The sequence below is a fragment of the Dendrobates tinctorius genome, unplaced genomic scaffold, assembly GCF_039654945.1.
Source record: "Dendrobates tinctorius isolate UK_male_01 unplaced genomic scaffold, ASM3965494v1 ptg000030l, whole genome shotgun sequence".
Classification (NCBI taxonomy): Eukaryota; Metazoa; Chordata; class Amphibia; order Anura; family Dendrobatidae; genus Dendrobates; species Dendrobates tinctorius.
The window spans coordinates 63,433,674-63,460,231 of NW_027361698.1; the positions used below are offsets into that span (position 1 = coordinate 63,433,674).

General features: G+C 44.4%; 1 protein-coding gene across 1 annotated transcript in view; it reads left to right on the forward strand.

Annotated features, from left to right (window-relative positions):
- Positions 1 to 2,215: 2,215 nt before the first annotated feature.
- LOC141086251 (microsomal glutathione S-transferase 2-like) overlaps positions 2,216 to 26,558 on the forward strand; it is a 60,630-nt gene continuing 36,287 nt past the window's right edge. The window contains exon 1 of the mRNA XM_073572127.1: positions 2,216 to 2,344. Within this exon, the coding sequence (XP_073428228.1) occupies positions 2,281 to 2,344 (64 nt within the window). The 5' untranslated portion in view covers positions 2,216 to 2,280. The remainder of the gene's footprint in view (positions 2,345 to 26,558) is intronic.

Here is a 26,558-nt window from a genome sequence, read left to right on the forward strand (position 1 = left end):
GCATGGTGCCCCAGATCGATGTCGATTGACAGTCATTTTGTATTTCTTCCATTTTCTTACTATTGCACCAACAGTTGTCTCCTTCTCACCCAGCATCTTACTTATGGTTTTGTAGCCATTCCAGCTTTGTGTAGGACTATGATCTTGTGCCTGACATCCTTAGATAGCTCGTTGGTCTTGCCCATGTTGTAGAGATTAAAGTCTGACTGATTAATTGAGTCTGTGGACAGGAGTCTTTCATAAAAGTAACTATGGAAAAATGGAGAAAAACTGAGTCACCAATTACTGCATAAATAGACACAATTTTATTAATTACCAAAGGACATATATTGGGATGAATCAAATTTAATAAAATAGTCACATAATGAGTGCAAAATGACGGGAGAATAATGACCATTACCCGGAAAAGAACGGCTGGACACTTCCTATTGTCAGTAACCCCTGGGTAGAGGCATGCTGAGGCTGGTCAGATTGCCAGACGGATAGGCGACATGCAACCAGAAATGACAGTGTAAGGGGATAGGCACCCTGCCATACCAATTATATATCGACCACCAGAAGGCAAAGAAAGGCCAAGCTCAGCACACAAATGTACAGCTGGTAGCCACCGAAGGGGCACACAAAATAACATATGAAATGGGGCAGAAAAAACCTCTATATAATAAAGCAATGTTGGAAAATTCCCTGGTAAAAAAGAGGCTTGACCGCACCACCCCCAGAAAAATCATGAAACAACATTAGCCAAAGAATAAATTACCCATTGTAGAGGATGTAGGGGAACACCGGCCACCCTGACATACATTTCACGCAAATTATATTTGCTTCTTCAGGGGTAGATGACTATGTAAGACAGCTGTATTTAATGCAAGTAACGAGTTGATTAGGAGCGTCTAACTGGTCTGTAGGAGCCGGAACGCTTAATAGTTGGTAGGGGATTAAATACTTATTTCTCACTGCAAAATGCAAATAAATTAATATAATTTATACAATGTGACTTTCTGGATTTTATTTTTGATATTCTGTCTCTCAATGTTAAAATTAACCTACCCTAAAAATTATAGATTGTTCATTTCTTTGTCGCTGGGCAAACTTACAAAATCAGCAAGGGATCAAATACTTATTTCCCCCTGTGTACCTCTATCCCCCAACCACATATCCCTCTCTAGTCCTGATGTGACTTTAATGAAAACAGAGGAATAGTCTGTCTTCAACTATATTGAAAAAACAGCTAACCAACCGCGACGGCTATGTAGCCGTAAACAAAGTCTACCGAAGTTGAACAATTATCACGTGCTATAATGTTACATAGAAACTCTCTCCTGAAACAAAAAGAAGTTCAAGTTTGGCTGTGTTGGCATCTAAGCATGGATTAGGATTCTTAATTCAGAACAAACTGGAAATGTGTCAGGAAATCTGGAAGTTCCGGATTTTGATTTTGGCAATAAATGTGGCCTGAAACAGTCAATATGCCTATCTATCTTACTACAGGCTTTATCTCAGCCTTGAGTATTTTGGTGACAGAATGTAGTGAGGTGCGTGAACAGTTACCCACTGCGGTGGCGCAGTGGACCTTAGTTTTCTTACTGACCTGGGTCTGCTCCGGTCAAACAATCGGTGTATATGGACAGATGCCCGGTCCCTCCAGCAGGTGAACGGTACGGTTGATGACTGTGACTGCTCCTCAGTGGCGTCCAACACCTCTCACGCTAGGTCCTGGCCAGAGCTATGCATGCTGGCACTTTCTTTAGCTTAGTTTCATCAATTTTCAGGTTTATTTCTATGCGTTTTGACAGAGTAGAGTGAGCAAAGACTCACCGCTCACTTTCTTACTGGTCTGCTGATCAAGATGGATTTCACCTAATAACAGGCAGTGGATAGCAAGTTCAAAAGAATTTAGATCCTAGTGATGGTAACTTCGGAGCAATTTTACTGTACTAAAACTTTATATTCATTAAATAACGTAATATGGAATTTTGTAACATGTTATATGGGCATAAATTTGTTGAAACTGCAGTAACTATTTAGCTGCTTCCCTTATTGTAAAATGCTGTGGAGTATGTTGGTGCTATTGTTACGTAAACAAACATGACTATTGTTCCCTATATTGATATGATACATTTATGTGATTTTAGCTGTAGAATGACTACACATGGTGAAATGCAGAACCTCATCATTTAAAGCTTCTGGAGGCAATGTATAATGGTGTTTGCTATATGGGAGTGCCTCTCTGGGGCGGATACTGAACTGTAACTCACAGGGAGAATCTATGATCAGTAAAGCATGGGTGCTGAATCTGATATTGTACTCCTCGCCATGGTTTCCCTTCTTTCTGCCTGTCAGCAAGGTAAGTGGAGTGATGAAGCCAGGTTCATGCCGCAGTGTTTTCTCTAATGTATTGTGTTGCATTCCCCTACGCTCCAGTGTAATACCGCACACCTTACCACTTCCTGATGTGTGGCCTGCCTCATTATTTGCACCTTCAAGTCTGGCTTTGCTGATACAAACTCCTGAGAAATACATACCAACATACAATATACTTCATTGTTAGGTAACTAACCAAACCAAAGAGAATAAAGTTCTAAGCTAATAGAAGTTGTACATGACTGCAGGTTTTGGAATTTTTAACCCTATAATTATGAGAGCAATCTGATTTTCTACTATTCCCTGGCTATGCAACAAATGTCAGAACCTGTCATGCTAAAAATGGTATTTGATCTGCAGACGAGGTGTTATAGAGCAGGAGGAACTGATCAGATTGATAGACATTTTTGTTGGAAAAGATTCAGTAAAATTTGTGTTTCATGCAGTGAAATCCCTTATGTTTGTATACATACAAGGCCAGTGGGCGGTCCTACCCAGTGATTGACAGAAATACTTATATGACTGTACACGTAGCAATAACTGTCAATCACTGGTAGGACTGCCCACTGGACTCATGTATACAATCACTAGGGGTTTAAATTAACAAAATACAAGTTATACTGAATCCTTTCCTAGAAACCTATATATTACTCTGCTCAGCTTCATCTCTATACCATGCTGTCCACAAATCAGAATGCAAGTACAATGGGCAGATTTCCTTTCAATACTGCACAGTTAGACAAATAATATCATACATTCACACACAAACTTCATTCCTTACCGACTGAGGATCTATATTGATATCTTTAATCAATACGGAGATTAAGCTATATGCCACTCTGACTTCTCCTAGGCTGCAATTCCTCCTAACTAAAGTGATTTACCAAAACCTGTGGGGTTTGTGCATGGCCATGAAGCCAGAGACAACACTCATACATAGAGCTAGGAGAACTGAACTTTCCATGTGCATCCTGTCGATTGGTGGTGACAAAGGATTTATAGGGTACACTGGGAGTTGATGTCTCAGGCCTTTCAAAGTCTTGGTATGCAAGAGGTCATGTTACATAGAATATCCACCCTTTATGTATCACCTTCGGAGCAATGTGGAGTCAAATGACCTTCCCCCCCCCCACCAGTTTCAGATTTATAATGCCACTCATTAGCGATACCCTCTATCCTCTTTACTAAATACACTATTTACACTGTGTTACCAAGGTTTTGTCCCTCGGACCATTTTGAGTGTTCCTGATAGATTTTTTCATGCTGATTTCAGAAATGACTTCAGATTTTTCCTATCACGTAAGGTTTTTAAGAAATGATACAAAACATTATAATATTCTGTTATAATTCTAAAAACTCATATATGAACTTTTTCTGAAACAGTTTATTCTGAATTTTGCACTGAAATAACATAAATCGCTGATCTACACATATGCAACCACTTATTATTATGCGAATTCTGCGCAGGCGCAGTGAATCATTTGGCTGACCGTGTACAGAGCACACCACATCTCCTGGGGAGGAATCAAAAGACAATGCTGACATACTTAGGGCATGGCTGAATAGATCACGACCTTCAATGCCGTTCACTGTCCCAATGATATGGAGAGCAGAAAGATCATGTAACAGATTGCTACTTTTGCCTTACAAATGTAACAGGATATTCAGCAAAAGACAAGAAATCAATAGAATATCCTAAACTTCCTTCAGCCATAAGACCAGTGCCACACGATGAAAGTCTTCGTGTTCCAAAGTCACCCAAAGTATGGACAATGGAGGATGATGAAGATGAACTAACAATGTCAGTGGAAAAAGAAACTGCTGCAGACCCAGACTTTGAGCCTTCTACATCTAATCCACATCTGTTCAGTTTAGCTGATCTGAGTGACTTGGTCAGAGATTTAAAATTGTAAAAGAGGCAGGCAGAATTATTGGGATCAAGGCTACAAGAACGGAATCGTTTATTATCAGGAACAAGAGTTTCTGTTTTTCGCAGTCGTCAAGAAGACCTTAATCAATTTTTCAGCCATGTCGACAGTTTAACCTTTTGCAACGACGTCTTGGGGTTGTTTGGTGCTCTTGGATGCGAACATGACCCGAAGGAATGGTGACTGTTCATTGACTCATCAGTTTTAAGTATGAAGGCTGTTTTACTTCAAAACAGAAATATCTATCCTTCTATACCTATTGGACATGCTGTACACATGAAAGAAACGTATGAGAATATGGAGTCACTGTTGACCCACATTAATAGAAATTATAACAGAACATATGTGGTGATCTAAAAGTTGTTACACTTCTTCTTTGACTGCAGCTTGGATATACCAAGTATTGTTATTTTATTTGTGAGTGGGACAGTCGTACACGAGAAATGTACTATTTCAGAAAGGACTGGCCACTCCCCAAAAACCTGGTTGCTGGACAGAAGAATGTTAAACATAATCCTCTCATTGATCCAGCAAAGATATTTCTCCCTCCTTTGCATATTAAACTTGTGCTTATGAAGAATTTTGTCAAAGCAATGAACAACGAATCAGAAGCCTTTTCTTACTTGCGACAGAAATTTCCAAGAATAAGTGATGCAAAGATTAAAGAACGTACTTTTATTGGCCCACAGATCAGATATATAATGAATGACAGTAGCTTTGATGGTCTTTTGCAAGGTGCTGAACAAGTGTCATGGAGAGCCTTTAAAGATGTGACCTTCAACTTCCTTGGCAACAGCAGGGCACCGAACTTTGAAAAACTCGTGGACAACATGCTCACAGCATATCATTTGATGAAATGCAATATGTCACTAAAAATGCATTTTCTACATTCTCACTTTTTTCCAGCCAATCTTAGTGCCGTTAACGATGAACACGGTGAAAGATTTCACCAAGACATTGCGCTGATGGAGAAAAGTTACTAGGGAAAGTGGAATACGTCAATGCTGGCTGACTATTGCTGGAATATTATTCGATAAGCATTTGACACAGATTATAAATGAAAGTTGTCTGCAAAACACTTTTGAACAATTGCTTTTGCTACTGACATCGATGCACATGTATGTAGTGTATCAGACGTCATAATGTAGACTATAAACTGTTGTTTCTTAAAAACCTTACGTGATACAGTCTTTTGGAGCACATATTCATGGTCAGCATATCAAAATCTATTAGATACAATAAAATTTTCTCAGGGGACAAGAACTTCCCTGAAATTTGTTGCTCAGTGTTATGGAACTTTTGGCTGTGGCACTCTGAAGCAATACTTTGGTTAAAGGCATCCTAATCAAATCAAAAGAACACAATTAGCTTTATTTGCTGATGATCTCCGTCTCTACATTTCTAGCCTGCAAAATATTATATCTGGAAAACATCAGTTTGGTTGTCTTAGCAATTTCAAGATAAATTCCCACAAATCTGTAATACTCAATAAATATTTTTCTTCCCTCTACATTAGCAACCCAGTTACATTCTTCATTTTCCATTCACTGGCAAATGGACTCACTTACTTTCTTAGGCATTAAAATAACATCAGACCCTTTCCATTTATATAACTCCAATTTTCTTTGCACATTGCTTAAAGTTGAACTGGACCTTGAAAAATGGAATAAACTTCAGTTATCGTGGTTCAGAAAAATCAATATGCTCTAATTGTATGTCCTACCTCTAATTGTAGTCCTACTATACTTCTTCCAGAATATACTGCTTTATCCACCTGCTTCCTTCTTTTCATGCCTTTAACCTGTTGTAAATTGATTTGTCTGGTACCATAAACGTTCTCGCTTATCATATCACTTGTAAAGCTAAACTTTCTGGTGGACCTGCCCTACCAGATTTACACCTCTATAGTTGTGCCTCACTGGGCACTAGCATTTTGGACATATTTCATCATAGCAGAATTAAGAAGGGGGGTGAAATTAAAACTTGACAGTCAGTAGCGTAGCTACCGGGGGGGCAGAGGGGGTGGTGGCCCCGGGCCCCACGCTCTGATGGGGCCCACCCGAGCTATGCTATGTAACTATATCGGCGTGCAGATCGCGCTGATACAATTACATGCTGCAGCAGGGAGTGAGTCATGTGACCTCTCTTCTGCAGAGGAGAGGGGGAGGTCACTCACCCAATCCTGGCTGAGCGCGCTCTCCTTGAAAGCTCCCTGCTGCAGAGAAGTCATCAGCTCCAGCAGCAGCCTGGACGCAGGGGGCTCTGCCTCTGCCTGTGAGCTGAGTTCACTGTCTGCTCTGCACTTGATTGCTTCTGACTGAGAGGAGCCTGAGGGTACGTGCATACGCTGTGGCTTGGGGTGCGGATTTGGCCACGCGGATTTTGTAAAATCCGTAGGTAAATCTGCAGGTCAAAAGACCTGCGGTTTTACCTGCGGATTGGCCTGCGGTTTTTCATCTCCACAATGGAGGAGATGGCAAGCCGCAGCGGAATCTGCAGAAAGAATTGACATGTCAATTCTTTCTGCGGTTTCAAAACCACAGGAAAACCGCACGGAAAAATCCGCACAGTCTGCACAGTGGTTTTTTATTCCCATAGGTAATAATGGTACTGTACACCGCAGCGGCCAAATCCGCTGCGGAACCGCAGCAGAATCCGCAGCATGTGTACACACCCTGAAAGCTGAGGAGCGTGCTGCTCCAGGACCAGTGGACACTGCACACAGCATGGGAATTGATGAGTATCTATGTTAATTACTATTTGAAGTGTCTAATCTGTTGCTTTGGATATATACATACAACTTACTGCTATTTGGGTGTAATATTCATTACATGATGCTCTCCTTACGTGTTACATAGTTTTCAGGCACTTTGCAGCGGTCACTGATGCTTTGTCTTGGCCTGGGAATTTACTGCACTTTGGGACTGAGAGAAAACCAGGAAAAGTGCAAACTAGAGATCGCACTGCTGGCTGCAGTCATTGAGCTGTGCAGAGAAAGCGGCGCATCCTCCCTGGCAGGCAGATGGAGGGTTAAACCAGTGTATCGATCACCTTCTCTCGCTGTTTGTGCTGGCGTGTAATTATTAACCTACCCGTTACCAGGCTGACAGCGAGTCCTAGAGGATTAGGGTATGTGCACACGTTGTGGATTACTCTGCGGATTTTTCCTCGCGGATTTGGCCAAATCCACAGGGAAATCCGCAGGTTAAATTACCTGCATTTTACCTGCAGATTTAGTGCAGATTTTGTGCGTATTTCCCCTGCGTTTTTACACCTGCGGATTCCTATAATGGAGCAGGTGTCAAAACGCTGCGGATTCCGCACAAAGAATTGACATACTGCAGATTTAAATCTGCAGAAAATCTGCAGCATGTGCACTGCGTTTTTCATTTCTCATAGACTGTACTGTACAACGCAGCAGTACTGCTGCAGATCCGCAGGACCAAATCCACTGCGGATCCGCAGCAGAATCCGCAACGTGTGCACACACCCTAACTAGTGTTTGCTACTCCTACTGGGAAGTTAAGTCTGGCACTTGTAGTGCCACAGCAGCAGTTAGTGCTTGATGACAAATAGCTGTGGAATAGTGTTTTTCTATACAGCGATTGTTAGTGGCATGGACATTCTACTAGTGTGATATAATATATTAGTATCGGTAATGCAGATGACTGCATGAGTGAAGGACTGTAGGAGTGAATCCTACAGTGTGGTGAGCTACAGGGGGGAGGGAGGTCACCCCGGGACCAGCGCTTTGAGGGGACCCACCCACAGCACGCTGATAGTGTTACATTCTGCGGCAGATTAGGCAGAATCGATCTCCCTGCTATGCCACCCGGCCGCTATGGGGCCCGTGAGCAGGCGCAGGGGCCCTGCGCCAGTAGTGGGTCCCCACCTGTCATTGCAAAATCAACTGTGTTGGCTGGATGCCATGTCAGCTGACTACATTGATGAGAGAAGGAGCATTACGCTCCCTCTCCCATCATCAGCTTCTGATGTCACCAACGCCAACACTGACAGGGGCTCGCAATGACGTCACTACTCGGAGCCTACAGTCCGGAGATGTGCGGGAGCTCACAGCAGTGAAGAAACCAGGAGGAAAGGTGAGTTTTGGATTTATTTTTTATGAGGCTGCCTATGGGGTGCATTATATAAAGGGCTGCATTATTCTATAGGGTCTGCCTATGGGGAGTGCATTATACTATATTGAGGACTATAGTGAACTTGTCTGGCACATCATTATACTATATGGAGGCTATCTAGTGGGTCATCATACAGTGTGGAGATTACGGTGTTGGAGCTATCAAACAATTTGGGGAATAATAAGCGGTCAGTATATACACAGTGAGGGGGGATTAGACTTTGTATAAGAGAGCATTATACTGTGTATAGGGGAGCATCATACAGTGTATAGGGGAGCTGTACAGGGGGGGAGACTCATGACATTATTAAATGTAAAGTGGGCACTTATTGTTATAGGGAACTCAAAGGGGCACAAATGGCGCTATTACTTTCTAGGGGACAAAATATGGGCACTGTTTTCAAGAGTTGCTTTAGAATTTAGAGGGCACAGAGAACCACACAGCAGGTACAGTTAAAGGGACACATACAGCAGCAGCGGCTCAGCATTGGGGTATCAGCAGGGTAAGGAGTTTGTGCAGGTAGGGAGTAGTCCCATTGGTGACAGTGCTGAAAATATGAGACATGAAATGAATCTTTGTTGTAATCTCTGCAGATGAGTCCTGGCTGGAAGAAGTTGTCATGTTGGTCTGGGCCAGATGGAAAAGTGAATGATTCCATCAGAAAGAACGCCAGCTGTAAGTTACCATCTGTAACTGTGCTGTGATCTCTTATACGGTATATTGTGTAGGACAGGTATCTACCACTCACTATATGGCGGTAATATCAATATTGGTCTTTATTTAGAAATCATATTCAGTAACAGCGCGGTCCTCTGCTGAGGTTCTCCTCCACTATTATTGTGCGTCACCGAGTTGTAATCAAGGTTACCTGGTTGCGGGCCCACTCAGAAGTTTCGCCCCCCCTGAACCAAAACCCTAGCTACGCCTCTGCTCACAGTCCAAATACAGTCCCCTCGCAACTATATGGACGACAACTGCTCCCCGCACAAATATAAACACCCTCCCATTCCTCACAAAAAAACTTTTACTTTTCTTTAAATGAGGCAATGAACTATTTCACCTGTCCTCAATCCCAGGACCCTTGACACCTCTATGACAATCTCTCATTTCCAGCAGGCCTCAATAGATTAACCTTCCTAATTAAACCAAAAGACCTATTTTATACCTTTTCCCCAATTCCAATGCGTCGCCCTCCCAGGACTGTGGGGTACTCGGTATCGGGACGGTATCAGCAAGATGTGTCACGGCAGCGGTGACCCGGTCCGTGGCCCTGGGCGCCCAATTAATAGGGAAGATTGAATGGTGGTATGTAGTGGATTAAATGAATAGTTTGTGACGCCACCTGTGGTGTTCGGCAATTAAGATGTTAAGCCGACGCTGCATGCAGATCCTCTGGGACTGGTGGTGTGGTGCAGCAAAGATGCTGAAGCTCCCCACAGGTGGAGCTGTAGTCCCAGGGCAGTGTAGTGGTGGTTGGCACGGGGATGTAGCGGTGCCGGCAGGGTAGGAAGCAGACAAGACACAGCGATATGTAATTTCTGTACCGTTACTTGATAAATGCAGTCCAGGGTCCTGGTTACAGATGGTACCGGAGCAGGTTAGCCTGGAAGCAACTCAGGGATTCTCTCTCTGCAGATGGGCTGTGCAGTCTCCTTCCTAGCGCTTACTTGAGTGAAGTACTCCCAGTACCGAGTTACACTGGAGTTCCTCCTGTCAGATGTTCCCAAGAACTATACTTGTACGGCAGACAGCTCCTAAGTCCCGGCTCACTATCCAAGTTGCTGTGGTGCCCTCAAGTCTTAGATGGGAGTAGTGCATTTACAGCCTACTTCGCCACTGGTGTCTGTTGCTGGACCATTAGTATGCATACAACCATGGAGACCAGGCTCCAGATCATGCTCTCTCGATGGAGATGAGCCTTCCCTCATTGCTCGATCTCCGCACCTCTTCTTCACGTCTGCACTCTTCACCCTCCTCATGCTAACTCCTCACTCCTTCCTTTTGGCCCTCAGAGAGCACTCCTTCCCTCAAGTCAGGTTCTGAGTTCCCCCTGCTGGCCTGGAGTGGAACTGTGTTGCATGTATAGGTTAACTGCGATACAGGCCCTTCATTGCTTCCAAGCATGACATCACTCTCCCAGGAGGAAGGTAATGCCATTGTGGCGACCATACTCCTGGGGGCACCATACCAACATACCCCCAGACTCATAGCTTTTTTTTTACAAGCAGTTAAGGAGCTTCACCAGATCTATATCATCACAAGCCAACATTTTTAAATCACTCCCTTTTGAAGGTTTGTGTTTGATGAAGGATCTCTCTGGTTACACCATACGATGTTTCATTATGAGACCACCGGTACAGATCCTCCTTCCTTCTTTACGAGATGGGAAGAGGACCTGGAAAGACCTCTTCCTACAAGGGAGCGTTTCAAAATACTTCTTTTGACACACAAATCCTCACCTTGTTCTTTATAACAGGAGAACCACTACAAAGTCCTATCAAGAATGTATAGATGCACCTTGCCTTTACATACAATATTTTCTTGAGTTTCAGCTTCATGCTTGAAATGACTCAATTAAATTGGTTTTTACTCTCATATTTGGTGGCCGTGTCCCATTATAAGACACTTTTGGGAATTAATGTTTGATTTACTTAACAAACACTCTTTAACCAATGCTCAACCCTCTACGGTGTCATGCTTACCGCTCCCGCTGGTCCCACGCTCGCCGCCTCCACCGCGCGCTCGGCTCCTGCCGCATCCTCCTCTGGCTCCATGCTGCCCGTGGCCTCCGGGTGCGCCCGCCGATCCAGCGCACCCCTGCAGCGGGCGCGCGCCTGCAGCGGGCTCTTGCCCCGCAATCAGCCTGACTGCTCTGCCCGGGGCGCACGCGCAGCCCACACCCCGGGTCTCAGCACTGGCTAGCCGGTCCTCTCTCTGCCCCCATGACCCTGCTGGTCCGACCCGGAACTCATGTCCCTATAAAAGGCAGCCTCTCCTCTAGATCGCTGCCTGATCGTCTATGGTATTCCATGACAGACTCTCGGGTCCACCTAAATCCTGCCTAGCACCCAGCCTTGCCTTAGCATACCGCCTTTCTTTACTAGCTGAACTCTCACCGCCTTTGCATTCTCTTCCAGAGCCCGCCGGTCCAGTCCGTTCCTGCCTCCTCCCGTGTGTGCCTCTCCTGTCTGACCCTGCCTGCTCCTGTGCCCCGGTCCTCCTCTCCATTTAGCCCTGCAGCTGTCCTTCCTGTGTTCTTCGGACGGTCCTGTCTGCATTCCACCCCGGTGACTGACGGTCTACTCCTCCAGGCCTGCCCCAAACGCTCCCTGTATAGGGGGTGGTACACCTGGTCCGCTCGCCCGGGGGTAGGTTCGTCGTCGCGGTCCTGTGGGTTCACCCTTGGAGTCCTTCCAGCCTCACAGAACGATCAAGCCATGGTACCCCGACCCCGACCCAGAAGGAACTTTTGTTCCTACGGGAAAATCAGACGAGGATCATGTCTTTCCTCAAGACCATGGAGTCCCGCCTCTCGTCGTTGCAGGCCTCGGATCCAGGGAGTGCCAGCCAGATCGCCGGTCTCCAACAGGAGCTTGCCCAGCAGCGCGACACTCAGGCTCACATCCTGAAATACATGGCCTCGGTGGATAACCGCCTGCTTGCCCTCCAGACTGCGGCCGCAGCCCCAGCACAACCTGCGGTTCCGCTCCCATCTCCTCGTTTGGCTAAACCCCCGCGATACAGTGGCGACCCCAAAATGTGTAGAGGGATTTTAAATCAGTGCCAGCTACACTTTGAATTGCTGCCACACCAGTATCCCACCGATCGAGCCAAGGTGGCGTTTATTGTGTCCCATTTAGAAGGAGAGGCCCTAGCTTGGGTTAACCCCCTCTGGGAATGAGATGACCCATTAGTTGCTCAACTCTCCTCTTTCCTGGACACCTTTCGTAAGGTGTTTGATGAGCCGGGCCGCCTGGCCTCTTCCACAGAATCTCTGTTCAATCTGCACCAGGGCGCGCTCTCGGTAGGTCAGTACGCCATTCGGTTTCGCACCCTGTCCTCAGAGTTGGCTTGGAACAATGAGGCCTTGGTGGGAGCCTTTTGGCGGGGCCTCTCAGGTCGAATCAAGGATGAGTTGGCGGGTCATGATATTTAGAAAATTAGGAAGGGGAAAGGGAAATTTGTGCTCACCAAAATAGTCCTGTAAGCCGGTCGTGCCTAGGGATCAAATGGCTGACCACCATGTGTTGCAAACATGAAGAGAGAAGGAAGATCCGGCACTGGAGACTTAATAAAATCCACGATAAGTTTTATTCACATAATTTCATGATAAAACCATAAAGGGGAAAACAGACCCCCCACGCCTGACGCGTTTCGAACCTTACACCAGGTTCTTCCTCAGAGACATGAAACAAAACAGTTCACAAAATGATTATAAACATTCCTAATCAGCAGAGGGACTCCACACATGTGTATAATCAAAGAGGCAGACAACTAAGCCCTCAAATCACTGCTGGAGTCACTCCCTTGCAAGAAGAAAGAAAAAAAAAAAGGAAAAGACCAATACAACAATGGACAAGACATAGAATAAATAAAAACATGTGCAATACACACGTATAAATGCATAAATACATAGCAACTATCAAATGACAAACAAAAAAAAAAAAAAATAAAAAACAGCAAAAATCTCAGCACTCAATAGAAATACATAAGATCATTTCTATAATTTAGACCTTGCGGATATCGTGCATCAAGCGCAAGTATCCAGAAGGCTTCCCGACAGTGTAGTAAATGTTCCCAGTCACCCCCTCTGGGGGGTTTCAATACCCGTTCTATTCCCTTAACTTTAAGACTGCATAAATTACCCTTGTGTATTTCAAGGAAATGTTTGGACAAGCCAGACACATTCCTACGACTGGACATAGACTCTGGATTAGAAGCGGTGATGTGCTCACTTAGTCTCCTCTTCAGGCTGCGTGTGGTACAGCCAATGTAATATAAACTGCACAATGTGCACTCTGCCATATACACTAAGTGTGTGGTGTTACAATTCATGTAGGTTTTAATTTTGTAGGTTTGTTGTGTACTTTTTCTATTGAGTGCTGAGATTTTTGCTGTTTTTTATTTTATTTTTTTTTTTATTATTTTTTTTTGGGGGGGGGTTTTTTTTTTTTGTTTGTCATTTGATAGTTGCTATGTATTTATGCATTTATACGTGTGTATTGCACATGTTTTTATTTATTCTATGTCTTGTCCATTGTTGTATTGGTCTTTTCCTTTTTTTTTTTCTTTCTTCTTGCAAGGGAGTGACTCCACCAGTGATTTGAGGGCTTAGTTGTCTGCCTCTTTGATTATACACATGTGTGGAGTCCCTCTGCTGATTAGGAATGTTTATAATCATTTTGTGAACTGTTTTGTTTCATGTCTCTGAGGAAGAACCTGGTGTAAGGTTCGAAACGCGTCAGGCGTGGGGGGTCTGTTTTCCCCTTTATGGTTTTATCATGAAATTATGTGAATAAAACTTATCGTGGATTTTATTAAGTCTCCAGTGCCGGATCTTCCTTCTCTCTTCATGTTGGCGGGTCGTGATACTCCCTCCTCTCTGGAGGACCTGATCTCTTTGGCCACCGGCATCGACCTACGCTTTCAGGAACGATCTCGCGAGCTCGCCAGAGAGAGAAGGCCTTCTCGCGCTCCATCGGCTTCCCGTAGTCCACCCCGTTCCCACCCAATGTCAGCTTCCTCGGTCCCGGTACCGGAACCCATGCAAGTGGATCGCCTAAAACCAGTAGAGGAGCGTCGGAGAGAAAGGGTTGAACAGAGGCTCTGTTTCTATTGTGGGAGTGCGTCTCACTTTCTTCGTTCTTGCCCCATTCGTCCGGGAAACGCCTCCGTCTAGGACAGGTAAGAGAGGCCTCCCTAGGTATTTGTGACTCCTCTCTACCCTTGACTCTTTCTGTCCTTTTGCATCTAGGTACTAAGCGTTTTTCTGAATGGGCCTATATTGATTCTGGGGCAGCCGGTAACTTCATCCAACTTGAGGCGGTTAGGAGACTTCGGATTCCTGTCAGATCCCTGGAGACCCCTCGGCAGATTGCGTCGGTCGACGGCCAACCCCTCCGGGAGTCCGTTACTCAGGTCACTGAAGAAGTGGAACTTCAGGTCGGAGCCTTGCACCGGGAGAAGATAGTATTTTATGTGCTGCCTTCCTTATCCCATACCATTCTTTTAGGCCTTCCCTGGCTAAGAACACATGAACCTGTCCTGGACTGGCGTTCTGGAGACATCCTGCGGTGGGGCCAACATTGCCAAAATAAGTGTCTGCTCACTGTACAGCTGCAAGATTCCTCACGTTCTAGGTTCACGTCTACCGAGCTACCTTCGGCCTATCGGGCCTTTTTGGACGTCTTTGACAAGAAGGAAGCAGAGACCCTGCCTCAACATCGTCCATATGACTGCCCCATCGACCTTGTCTCCGGTTCCACGCCGCCTCGTGGTCGAATCTACCCGCTGTCCCCTTCCGAGACTCAGGCTATGTCTGAATACGTCCAGGAGAATCTGGCCAAAGGCTTTATTCGCAAGTCGTCCTCACCCGCGGGAGCCGGATTCTTTTTTGTCAAGAAGAAGGATGGGTCCCTTCGTCCCTGTATAGACTATACATAGAGGTCTCAATGATATCACCATTAAGAACAAATACCCTCTTCCTCTTATTCCAGAGCTATTTGACCGTCTACGGGGTGCAAGGATCTTCACGAAATTAGATCTCCGGGGGGCCTACAATCTGGTCCGGATCCGCTCTGGCGATGAATGGAAGACCGCCTTCAACACCTGAGACGGCCACTATGAGTACCTGGTTATGCCCTTCGGCTTGTGCAATGCCCCCGCAGTGTTCCAAGAATTTGTTAATGACATATTCCGAGACCTTCTCTACGTCTGCGTGGTGGTTTACTTGGACGACATCCTGGTGTTTTCCCCGGATCTGTCTACGCACAGAAAAGATGTACGCCAAGTCCTACTTCATCTGAGAAAACATCGTCTCTATGCCAAGCTTGAAAAATGCGCCTTCGAACAGTCGTCACTGCCGTTCTTGGGTTACATCATTTACGACTCTGGCTTGTGCATGGACCCTGGAAAAGTGACCGCCGTACTCAATTGGTCGCGTCCCCAGGGAATCAAGGCAATCCAACGGTTCCTGGGATTTACCAACTATTACCGGCAGTTTATTCCACACTTTTCCGCTCTGACTGCTCCAATCTCCGCTTTGATCCATAAGGGAACCAATCCTCACCACTGGTCTACCGAAGCCGAGAACGCCTTCCGAACCTTGAGGCAAGCCTTTGCCACAGCTCCCGTGCTACACCGTCCAGAGGCTAACAAGCCATTCACACTCGAGGTGAATGCCTCTGCCACCGGAGCCGGTGCGGTTCTCTCTCAGAGATCTCCTTCCGGACGGTTGGTCACCTGCGGCTTTTTCTCCAAGACGTTCTCCCCTTCAGAGAGAAACTATACCATCGGAGACAGAGAACTGCTCGCCATTAAGCTAGCCTTGGAGGAGTGGTGATATCTTCTGGAAGGAGCCGTACACCCACTCCAGATCTTCACTGACCACAAGAATCTAGCATATATTCAGTCTGCACAAAGGCTTAACCCTCGGCAGGCCAGATGGGCGCTATTCTTTACCCGGTTCGATTTTGAGCTCCATTTTCGTCCTGGTGATAAGAACCTCAAAGCGGATGCCTTATCCCGATCCTTTCTGGTCTCTGATAAAGAGGAGGAGCCTTCACACATAGTGGAGCCTAGCAAGCTTATCGTAGTCGCTCCTGTTAACCTGACTTCCTTACCTCCCGGCAAGACTTTTGTCCAAGACAACGACAGGAGGCGAGTTCTACATTGGGGTCATGCCACCAAGTTAGCCGGCCACGTCGGTCTCAAGAAAACGCTCTCCCTCGTCTCTCGCTTTTATTGGTGGCCCTCCCTGCCTCAAGATGTCCGAAGTTTCATCGCCTCTTGCCCGTCTTGTGCCAAGAACAAGGTTCCCCGGCAGCGACCCTCTGGTCTCTTGCACCCACTTCCGGTTCCCTCGACCCCGTGGCAACACATTGCGATGGATTTTATTACGGATCTGCCTCAGTCCTCGGGCCACACCGTCATTTTTGTGGTCGTGGACCGCTTCTCCAAGATGGCCCACTTCACCTGTCTGCCAGGATTACCTTCCGCTCTCGAACTGGTGAGAATTTTCATATCTCATATCTTCCGGATCCATGGCTTCCCCAAGCACATTGTCTCGGACAGAGGGGTTCAGTTTACCTCGCAATTCTGGAGGGCCCTATGCAAGATAATGGAAGAAACGCTGGACTTTTCCTCCGCTTACCATCCTCAACCTAATGGTCAATTGGAGCGTACGAACCAAACTCTCGTGACGTATCTCCGCCCACCAGAACGATTGGTCCAGCTTGCTCCCTTGGGCTGAGTTCGCTTACAACAACCATCCCAGCGAATCCTCCACCAAATCACCCTTCTTTATGGTCTACGGGCAACATCCTGGTGTACCTCTGCCGGTACTCCCGGCCTCAGGTGTGCCGGCGGCAGATCTTCTGACCGAGGAGTTCTCCAGGGTCTGGCAGGAGACCAAAACCGCACTTGAACGAGCATGTGACAGATTCAAGAGACATGCCGACAAAAGACGCCTAGATTCTCCGTTGTACCATCCTGGGGATAAAGTTTGGCTATCCTCAAAATTTGTCCGTCTCAAAATTCCCTCTTATAAACTGGGCCCCCGGTACATCGGTCCTTTTGAGATTTTAGCCCGTATCAATGATGTTGCCTACAAGTTAAGACTCCCCGCTTCGCTACGGATTCCTAACTCGTTACATGTGTCCTTCTTGAAACCGGTCGTACTCAATCAGTTCCACGCTTCTGCTGGCCGTGCCCCCGCGCCCGTTTCCGCACAGGATATTTTTGAGGTTAAGGAAATTCTTGCCATGAAAAGGTCCAGAGGTAAAACCCTTTTCTTAATTGACTGGAAGGGTTTTGGTCCAGGGGAAAGATCTTGGGAGCCCCGGGAGAACATTCAAGGCCCTCAAATTTCAGCTAAGTTCCTTTCCGACCTTAAGAGGAGGGGGCGTAAGAGGGGGGGGTACTGTCATGCTTACCGCTCCTGCTCCCGCTGGTCCCACGCTCGCCGCCTCCACCGCGCGCTCGGCTCCTGCCGCGTCCTCCTCTGGCTCCACGCTGCCCGCCGGGACTCCAGCCTCTTGCCCCGCAGTCAGCCTGACTGCTCTGCCTGGGGCGCACGCGCAGCCCACACCCCGGATCTCAGCACTGGCTAGCCGGTCCTCTCTCCGCCCCCATGACCCTGCTGGTCCGACCCGGAACTCATGTCCCTATAAAAGGCAGCCTCTCCTCTGAATCGCTGCCTGATCGTCTATGGTATTCCATGACAGACTCTCGGGTCCACCTAAATCCTGCCTAGCACCCAGCCTTGCCTTAGCATACCGCCTTTCTTCACTAGCTGAACTCTCACCGCCTTTGCATTCTCTTCCAGAGCCCGCCGGTCCAGTCCATTCCTGCCTCCTCCCTTGTGTGCCTCTCCTGTCTGACCCTGCCTGCTCCTGTGCCCCGGTCCTCCTCTCCATTTAGCCCTGCAGCTGTCCTTCCTGTGTTCTTCGGATGGTTCTGTCTGCATTCCACCCCGGTGACTGACGGTCTACTCCTCCAGTTGTCCCCAAGGTATCAGCTTCCGCGGCGATAGTCTCCTCCGGGCCTGCCCCAAACGCTCCCTGTATAGGGGGTGATACACCGGGCCCGCTCGCCCGGGGGTAGGTTCGTCGTCGCGGTCCTGTGGGTTCACCCTTGGAATCCTTCCAGCCTCACATACGGCTTTAGTTCTTCTATCTTTAAGCAACATACCAATTCCTGGCTATAGGAGACTGCTTAGAGACTTCCTTTCTGTAGCCAGGAGACTAATACCTAAACATTGGAAACAAATGAACTCTCCTACACATGCTGAATTTATGGCAGAACTAAAGAATACCCTGAAAATGGAAGAATTAATATCCCAGGACTCTGGCACAGTGGATAAGGTGTCTAGCACATGGGTACCGTAGAGAGACTACCAGGAATTAGATCCCTGGCTGACATGTACATGAGGAATTTTACATCTCGTATCTAAATTTGATTCATTTCTATTTTGGTGACAGTTGTTTCTTTTTTCTCTTCTCCTTGTCTACATCTTTCTACTTTCTCCTTTTCTTTCCTCTCGTTTTTTTCTTTTCCTTGTCTCTATCTTATGTTACTTTCCGTTCTTTCCCTTTCCTATTTCTTTTTGGGTTAACCTACAAGGTTTTTTTTACTTAGTTCGAGTTATTGAATGCACATGATTGGCATACTGGACGCGCTGTACAACTGTTTTTATCTACTGTATATATAACCATTTACAGTTTTAGTTGCTTGTGTGTAACCTAATACTTTCAAAAACGGAATAAACTTCTTAGTTTACTCTAAATGCTGCACAGTTTACCTCCTACAGTTTCCTGTGGAACTATTAATCGCTTATGGGCCTAGTGACCTGTAAAACCTGAAAAAGCAGTTTTTTTGCCAATGTGTTTTAGTACAGAAAGGTATGGCAGCTGGGCTATAGTTTGTCTTAACATCTATTCTAGACAACATATCATTTCAGATCAGTGTATTTCCCATAAAGGCTTTAACCCCTTCACACTTTCTGTTTTTTTCATTTTCACTTTTTCCTCCCCTTTTCCCAAGTACCAAAACTTTTTTCCATCCACATAGCGGCATGAGGACTTGTTTTTATGCAGGATGAATTGTACTTTTGAATGACCCCATTTATTTTATCATGCAATGCACTGGAAAGCGGGAGAAAAAATTCAAAGTGCGCTGAAACTGCAAAAAAAAGTCCAATTCCACAATTACTATTATTTTTTAAATTTATTATATTCACTATACAGTAAGACTGACCAGGCAATTTGAGTCTCCAGATCAGTATGATTATGCAGATACCAAATGTGCATAGTTTGCTTTTTTTATTTCATGGTGAAAAAAATTTGGAAATTTGTAAAAAAAAAAAAACACTTTGGGGTAGATACAAGGTTTTGGATGCTTCTTAATTGCATTTTATTGCAATGTTGCTCTGGGCAAAAATCCATAATACTGGCAGTTTATTTTCTTCTCTCATTATGCTGTTTACTGATTAGATTAACTTATTTTATATTTTGATAGATATGATTTTGACGACTGCAGGGGTACCTAATATGTGTATATTTAATTGCTTTATTTTTAATAGGGCAAAAGGAGGGTGATTTGAACTTTTATTTATTTTTTTTCATATTTGTAAAAAAAAATTTTTTTTGCACTTTTTACTGGATTTGTTAATTCCAATATGGGACTTGAGCCAAAGATTATCTGATCACTTGTACTATGCATAGAAGAGCATCAGCATTGCTATGTATGGTAAAAATCATGGTCTCCTGTGATTGATATCAAAACGTTGGCTTTCACAGGAGAACTGTCATGACAAGCACAGAGGTCTTCAGCAGACCCTCAGCTGTCATAGTAACCCAATGGTGCCCCACGATCAAGTCACAGGCGCTCCGATGAGTGTACGGAATGACACCCTCACTGCCGGCATGTGTTAAATGCCGCTGTCAGAGATTGACAGGAGCATTTAACAGGTTAGCAGGTTTACAGCCACAGGCAGAGCTCCGCTCAGCTCCCCCCACGGCTGTTACAGGCAGATAATGGCTGAAGAGGCACCTGCCAGGAAGGTTGCGGACTCAACTTGCAAGCACATTCAAAGTCAGGGATCTGACATAAGACATAACTAGATGTTATATATTAAGAAGGCGTTAAAGAGTAGCAGTCATTTTAATTTTTAGTGCATAAATCAATAGTACATATGAAAATAAGCAACTTTGCAATACATATTAGCAGAGAATTCTGCTTCTTTCTCCTCCTTGACTGATCATTCATTGTCAAAATTCTCAATTCACAGGTAAAATCTTTTACACTACTGGGAGGAGATGGAAGTTACTGCTGGTAAGATTCCATGGAGAGGGGAGAGAGTGGAACATGGAGACCCTAGAGGCAGAGCTCCTCTTACCCCCTCCGTCTACATAGAATGTTATCAGTACCAACTGTCATCTCCTATCTCATTAATGTAATAATCTGTCCTCACTGAATACAGATTTTACCTGTGATTTTAGAATTTTAAGAATTAATTATCAGTCCTGGAGGAGAAAGAATCACATTTTTCTGATAATATATATTACGAAGTTTCATATATTCATGTGTACTATTGATTTATGAACTAAAAATTAAAACGATGGTTACTCTTTAAAGCAAGGGAAGCAATAATCATTTTTGACTAGATACACCATTCAATGGAAAGCGCTTTTCACATCTTGTTTTTATTTATTTTCCATGTGGTCAGAGGGCTGAAATATATGCCATGTAAAGGCACATAGTGGCAAATATTAGCCATTGATTTTGAGTTTAATCGTCTTTGGAGACAGCGCAACAGACTCTTCAATCAAAGGGGCTTTATCCTGTGCAATACCTTAGATATTGTTTCAGGTGAAAGGTTACATCAGTTTCTAGGCCCACGACGAGATGCTAGAATTGTTCTTGATGCCTGCCATGACCAGTCTGGGCATTTCGGCGTGCACAAAACTGAAGCCACCATACGTCAACGCTTTTATTGGATTAGAATGCGTTCAGATGTAGAAAATTGGTGTAGTGAATGTCCAGCTTGCAACCTTACCAAGGCTGGTAAGAAAGATGCCAGAGCTCCTCTTTATCCAATCCATTCTCAGAAACCAAACAAGCTACTTGCCCTTGATCACGTGAAGCTAGCACCAACTCGTTCAGGTTACACGTATGCCCTTACCATGGTGCACCACTATACTATACTATCTTACACCTCGGTCTACAGCTATTGCCTTCTACCATGAATATGTGAGACATTACGGTTGCCCCGTGATAAAAAGAAAGACACGCCCCCTGAAGAAGAGGACAAAACGCGCGTCGGGGTGAGGGACTCGGCATTCACTCCACACACGTAAGGCATAAAGGAGAGATTGTTTTCTTTTGATCACGGTCATTTGTATATGTGGATTATTTGTAAGGTGCTTTTTGTATGTGGTTATATAGGAGCTATGGCTTTAGCTGGGCTATAAATATATTAGCTATTTTAGGGCGCATTTTTTCTTGATTGAGCATTCAGTGACCGGATATTATTATAGCCTGTAAAAACACTTTTTACAATTTCTTACGTTTTTGTATATATGATGTGTTTAAAGGAGTCATTAGCCATTGTTGTGTCCCATAACGGAGGTTACCTAGTTTGTGTTATAGTTGTGTTTTTTAATTTTTTGGAAAAGTTAATTATATTTTAAATAGTCTTTGCAGCTGTGCCTTTTCTGTTCACATGCTAAGGCATTCGTGGTGGAACGGACAGGTTGATTAAACAGTATAATGAGCCTCATATATTGCTCCATAGATAATGGGCCCCATATAGCGCTCTATACAGTATAATGAGCCCCACATAATGCTCCATACAGTATAATGGGCCCCATATAATGCTCTATATGGTATATGATAGGCCCCCATACAATGCTCCATACAGAATAGGTCCCATATAATGCTCCATGCAATATATGTTGTTCCCCACATAATGCTCTAGTATATGACAGGCCCCATATAATGCTCCATATAGTGGGGGAAATAAGTATTTGATCCCTTGCTGATTTTGTAAGTTTACCCACTGACGGTGGCTGGCACTGGCCATAGTGTGCCGGTGTCCCCAATGACAAGTGGGCCACCCACCTGCTCAGGGCCCTGGCCCTAAGTGTATATATACAGGACAGGAGGAGTGGTACTGTGCAGTGTATATATACAGGACAGGAGTATATATAGAGGACTGAAGTGTAAGTGACTCGTCAGCACCTGCGCAGGAGAACAATGAAGCCAATGCCCATAGAATGGTGGAAAAGGTAAGTGTAATCGCTCTATTGCAGTGTGCAGGCGCGGGATCCCAGGGCCACCAGTACATGTCACAGGGTACTGTGATGCTGATGGGAGGGGGGGTATGGTGGTACGCAAGTGAGCACTGGAGGCACAGTTTTCTTCCAGGTACTGCATGCCCCAGAGCCTGGAAGAACACATTACCATAAAGAAATAAAAGTCAATTTCTCCACAACAAGACCGCAGATATGGGCATACAGGTAGGGCTATTGTAACAATTCTATTACTTGTATGCTCATATTAATAACTTAAAAACATCCCAGGGGATCACAGATTCAAGAAGTATACACAGCATACATAGCTCCACAATACACACCGTGTTAAGGAATATAGAGTGGAGCTCTGTATATAGTGTAGAGATGTGCCAGTGTATATAGCGTGACTTCCACACTATATACACAGCAATATACTATATAAACATCTGTACATTATATAATATATAAGGTATATATATGCACAACTCTACATTATACACTATATTAAGACAGCAATATACTATATATTATGTTGCATACATCACATAGGAGTCACATATATCATATAGGAGACACCTCGACTGCTGAATATATATCATAGACTGCTGTATATATATTCCATAAGTGATACTCTGACTGCTGTATATACATTATATAGGTGTTACTGCAACTATACCGTTGCATCATATTCATAATGTATATAAAGCAGTCGCAGTATCACTTGTATAAAGGGAACCTGTCACCAGGTTAGCCTGATACGAGTTATGGCCACCGCCTTTCAGGGCTTATATAGAATCATAGAATCATAGAATCGTAGAGTTGGAAGGGACCTCCTGGGCCATCTGGTCCAACCCCCTGCTCAAAGCAGGATTCGCTAAATCATCCCAGTCAGATGTCTGTCCAGCCTCTGTTTGAAGACTTCCATTGAAGGAGAACTCACCACTTCTCGTGGCAGCTTGTTCCACTCATTGATCACTCTAACTGTCAAAAAGTTTTTTCTAATATCTAATCTGTGTCTCCTCCCATTCAGTTTCATCCCATTGCTTCTAGTCTTTCCTTGTGCAAATGAGAATAAAGTTGATCCTTCTAAAATGTGACAGCCCTTTAGATATTTGTAGACAGCTATTCAGTCTCCTCTCAGCCTTCTCTTTTGCAAACTAAACATTCCCAAATCCTGCAACCTTTCCTCATAAGACAGGGATTGCAGACCGGTCACCATTCTGGTTGCTCTTTTCTGAACTTGCTCCAGTTTGTTGATGTCTTTTTTAAAATGTGGTGCCCAAAACTGGACACAATATTCCAGATGAGGTCTGACCAAAGAGGAGTAGAGGGAAATAATGACTTCACGTGATCTAGACTGTATGCTTCTGTTAATACATCCTAGAATTGCATTTGCCTTTTTTGCTGCTGCATCACACTGTTGACTCATATTCAGTCTGTGATCTATTAGTATACCCAAGTCTTTTTCACATGTGCTGTTGCTTAGCCCTATTCCTCCCATTCTGTATATGCTTTTTTCATTTTTATTGCCCAGATGTAGTACTTTGCATTTTTCCCTGTTAAAAACCATTCTGTTAGTTGCTGCCCACTTCTCCAGTTTATTTATATCTTTTTGAATCCTCTCTCTCTCTTCTCTAGTATTAGCTATCCCTCCTAGCTTTGTGTCATCAGCAAATTTAATCAGTTTACCCTCAATTCCTTCATCTAAATCATTGATAAAGATGTTGAACAATACAGGGCCCAGGACAGAGCCCTGTGGTACCCCACTTGAGACATTCTTCTAACTGGATGTGCAGCCATTTACGACCACTCTTTGGGTCCGATCACTAAGCCAGTTATGAATCCACCTAACAGTTGCCTTGTCCATTCCATACTTAGTCATTTTTTCAATAACGATTGTATGAGATACTTTGTCAAATGCTTTGCTGAAGTCAAGATATACTACATCTACAGCATTTCCTTGATCCACCCAATCAGTGATTCCATCATAGAAGGAAATTAAGTTAGTCTGACATGACTTATTAGTTACAAACCCATGCTAACTCTGTTTAATCACTTCATTCTTATCCAGGTACTGACATACATGTTGTTTAATAATTTGTTCAAAGATCTTTCCTGGTATAGAAGTCAGACTCACCGGCCTATAGTTGCCTTGGTCCACCTTCTTCCCCTTTTTGAAGATAGGAACAACATTTGCTCTTCTCCAGTCTTCTGGGACTTCTCCTGTTCTCCAAGAATTTTCAAAGATTATGGAGAGGGGTTCAAAAATTTCTTCTGCTCTCTCCTTCAGTACTCTGGGGTGTAATTCATCTGGACCTGGAGACTTGAATTCATTTAGGTTAGCTAAGTGTTTCCTCACTATCTTTCTGTTTATAGATATCCTGGGTTCTTCTATTCCCTTAATAGGACAGTGAAGAACAGTTGATGTTACATTTCCTTTCTGAGAGAAAACAGATGCAAAATAGGAATTTAAAAGTTCGGCCTTCTCAACATCCTGTCTTACCATTTCATCATTTTCATCCTGTAAAAATCCTATAGCATCTTTGACTTTTCTTTTACTTTTGACATATCCCCAAAATCCTTTATTATTGATTTTGACATCTCTTGCAAGCCTCAATTCATTGTCAGCTTTAGACAATCTGATTTGTGCCCTGCAGGTTCTGCAGACAGCATTATATTCTTCTTTAGAAATGCCTCCCTCTTTCCATTTTATAAACATTTTTTTCTTCCTTTTTAGCATGTGCTTAAGTTCTGTGTTCATCCATCCTGGTTTCCTTAAATGCTTCTTATTCTTCCCTCTTTTCGTAATTGTTAATAATTGTGCTTTGAGAATTTCATTTTTCAAGATTTCCCATCCTTCCTGGACATTTTTGTCTTTAAGGATATCCAGCCATTGGATCCCTCCAATTCTCTTTCTGAATCCCTTAAAATCTGCCTTTCTGAAATCTAACCTTGACGTCTGAGTCTTCACAGGTCTTCCTCCTCTAGTTATCCAAAATTCTAAAATAGCATGGTCGCTACCTCCTAGGGTCCCAGCCACTTTTACTCCTCAACCATTTCCTCCCTGTGTATAAGGATTAGATCCAAGGTAGCAGTTCCCCTTATTTTCTCCCCTACCTTTTGGAAGATAAAGTTGTCAGCAAGAGAGGATAAGAATTTCCTTGACCTGTTAGTTTTGCCTGAGAGAGATTCCCAACAAATGTCTGGATAGTTGAAATCTCCCATGACAACTATGTCATATTTTTTTGAGAACTTGGCCATTTGATTCATAAAGAGTTCATCCATATCTTCAGCTTGCACAGGTGGCCTGTAGTAAATGCCTACAATGGTGTCCTTCCAATTGTTCTGTCCTTGTATTCTTACCCAAACAGTTTCCACAGAACTCCCAGTCTCTGAAGCTTCAATCTCTGTGCAGATATACGCGTTTCTAACACACAATGCAACACCTCCTCCTCGTTTATCAAGTCTGTTTCTTGCAAATAAGTTGTATCCTTCTAGTCTTGTATTCCAATCATGTGTATTGTCCCACCAAGTTTCAGTGATTCCAATGACATCATATTTCTTTTCCTGTGTTAGTAGTTCCAATTCTCCTTGTTTGTTGCCCATGCTTTGTGCATTAGTATAGAAACATTTTAGTTTGTGATTGGTTTCTCTTTCTCCAATATTTTTATTAATTAGATTCTTTTGTCTTTGTTCTTCCTTTCCACTTCTAATAGCAGAGTTCTCAATAGCATTTGTCAGGTGTATGGCTTTTTCTGGTCTTTTGCTTCCCTTCCCATGTTGTTCTAGTTTAAAGCATTTATACAGCATTCTATAATCCTGTATATCGGCCTCCAACCCAACCTGTAAGAGAAGAAAAATAGCTTTGATTATACTCACCTGGGGGGCTGTCCAATCCAAGGAGTGGTGCTTTTCTTGGTCCGGCGCCTCCCATCGTCTTGCGATGCCATCCTCCTTCTTGCTTCATGTGGATAATACGTCCCTGCATCATCCACATAGTCTTCTCGGCATCGCGATCCTGCGCAGGCGCACTTATCTACCCTGTTAAGGGCAGAGCCATGTACTGCAGTGTGCAGACTCCAGGAAAGGTCAGAGAGACCCAGCGCCTGCGCACTGCA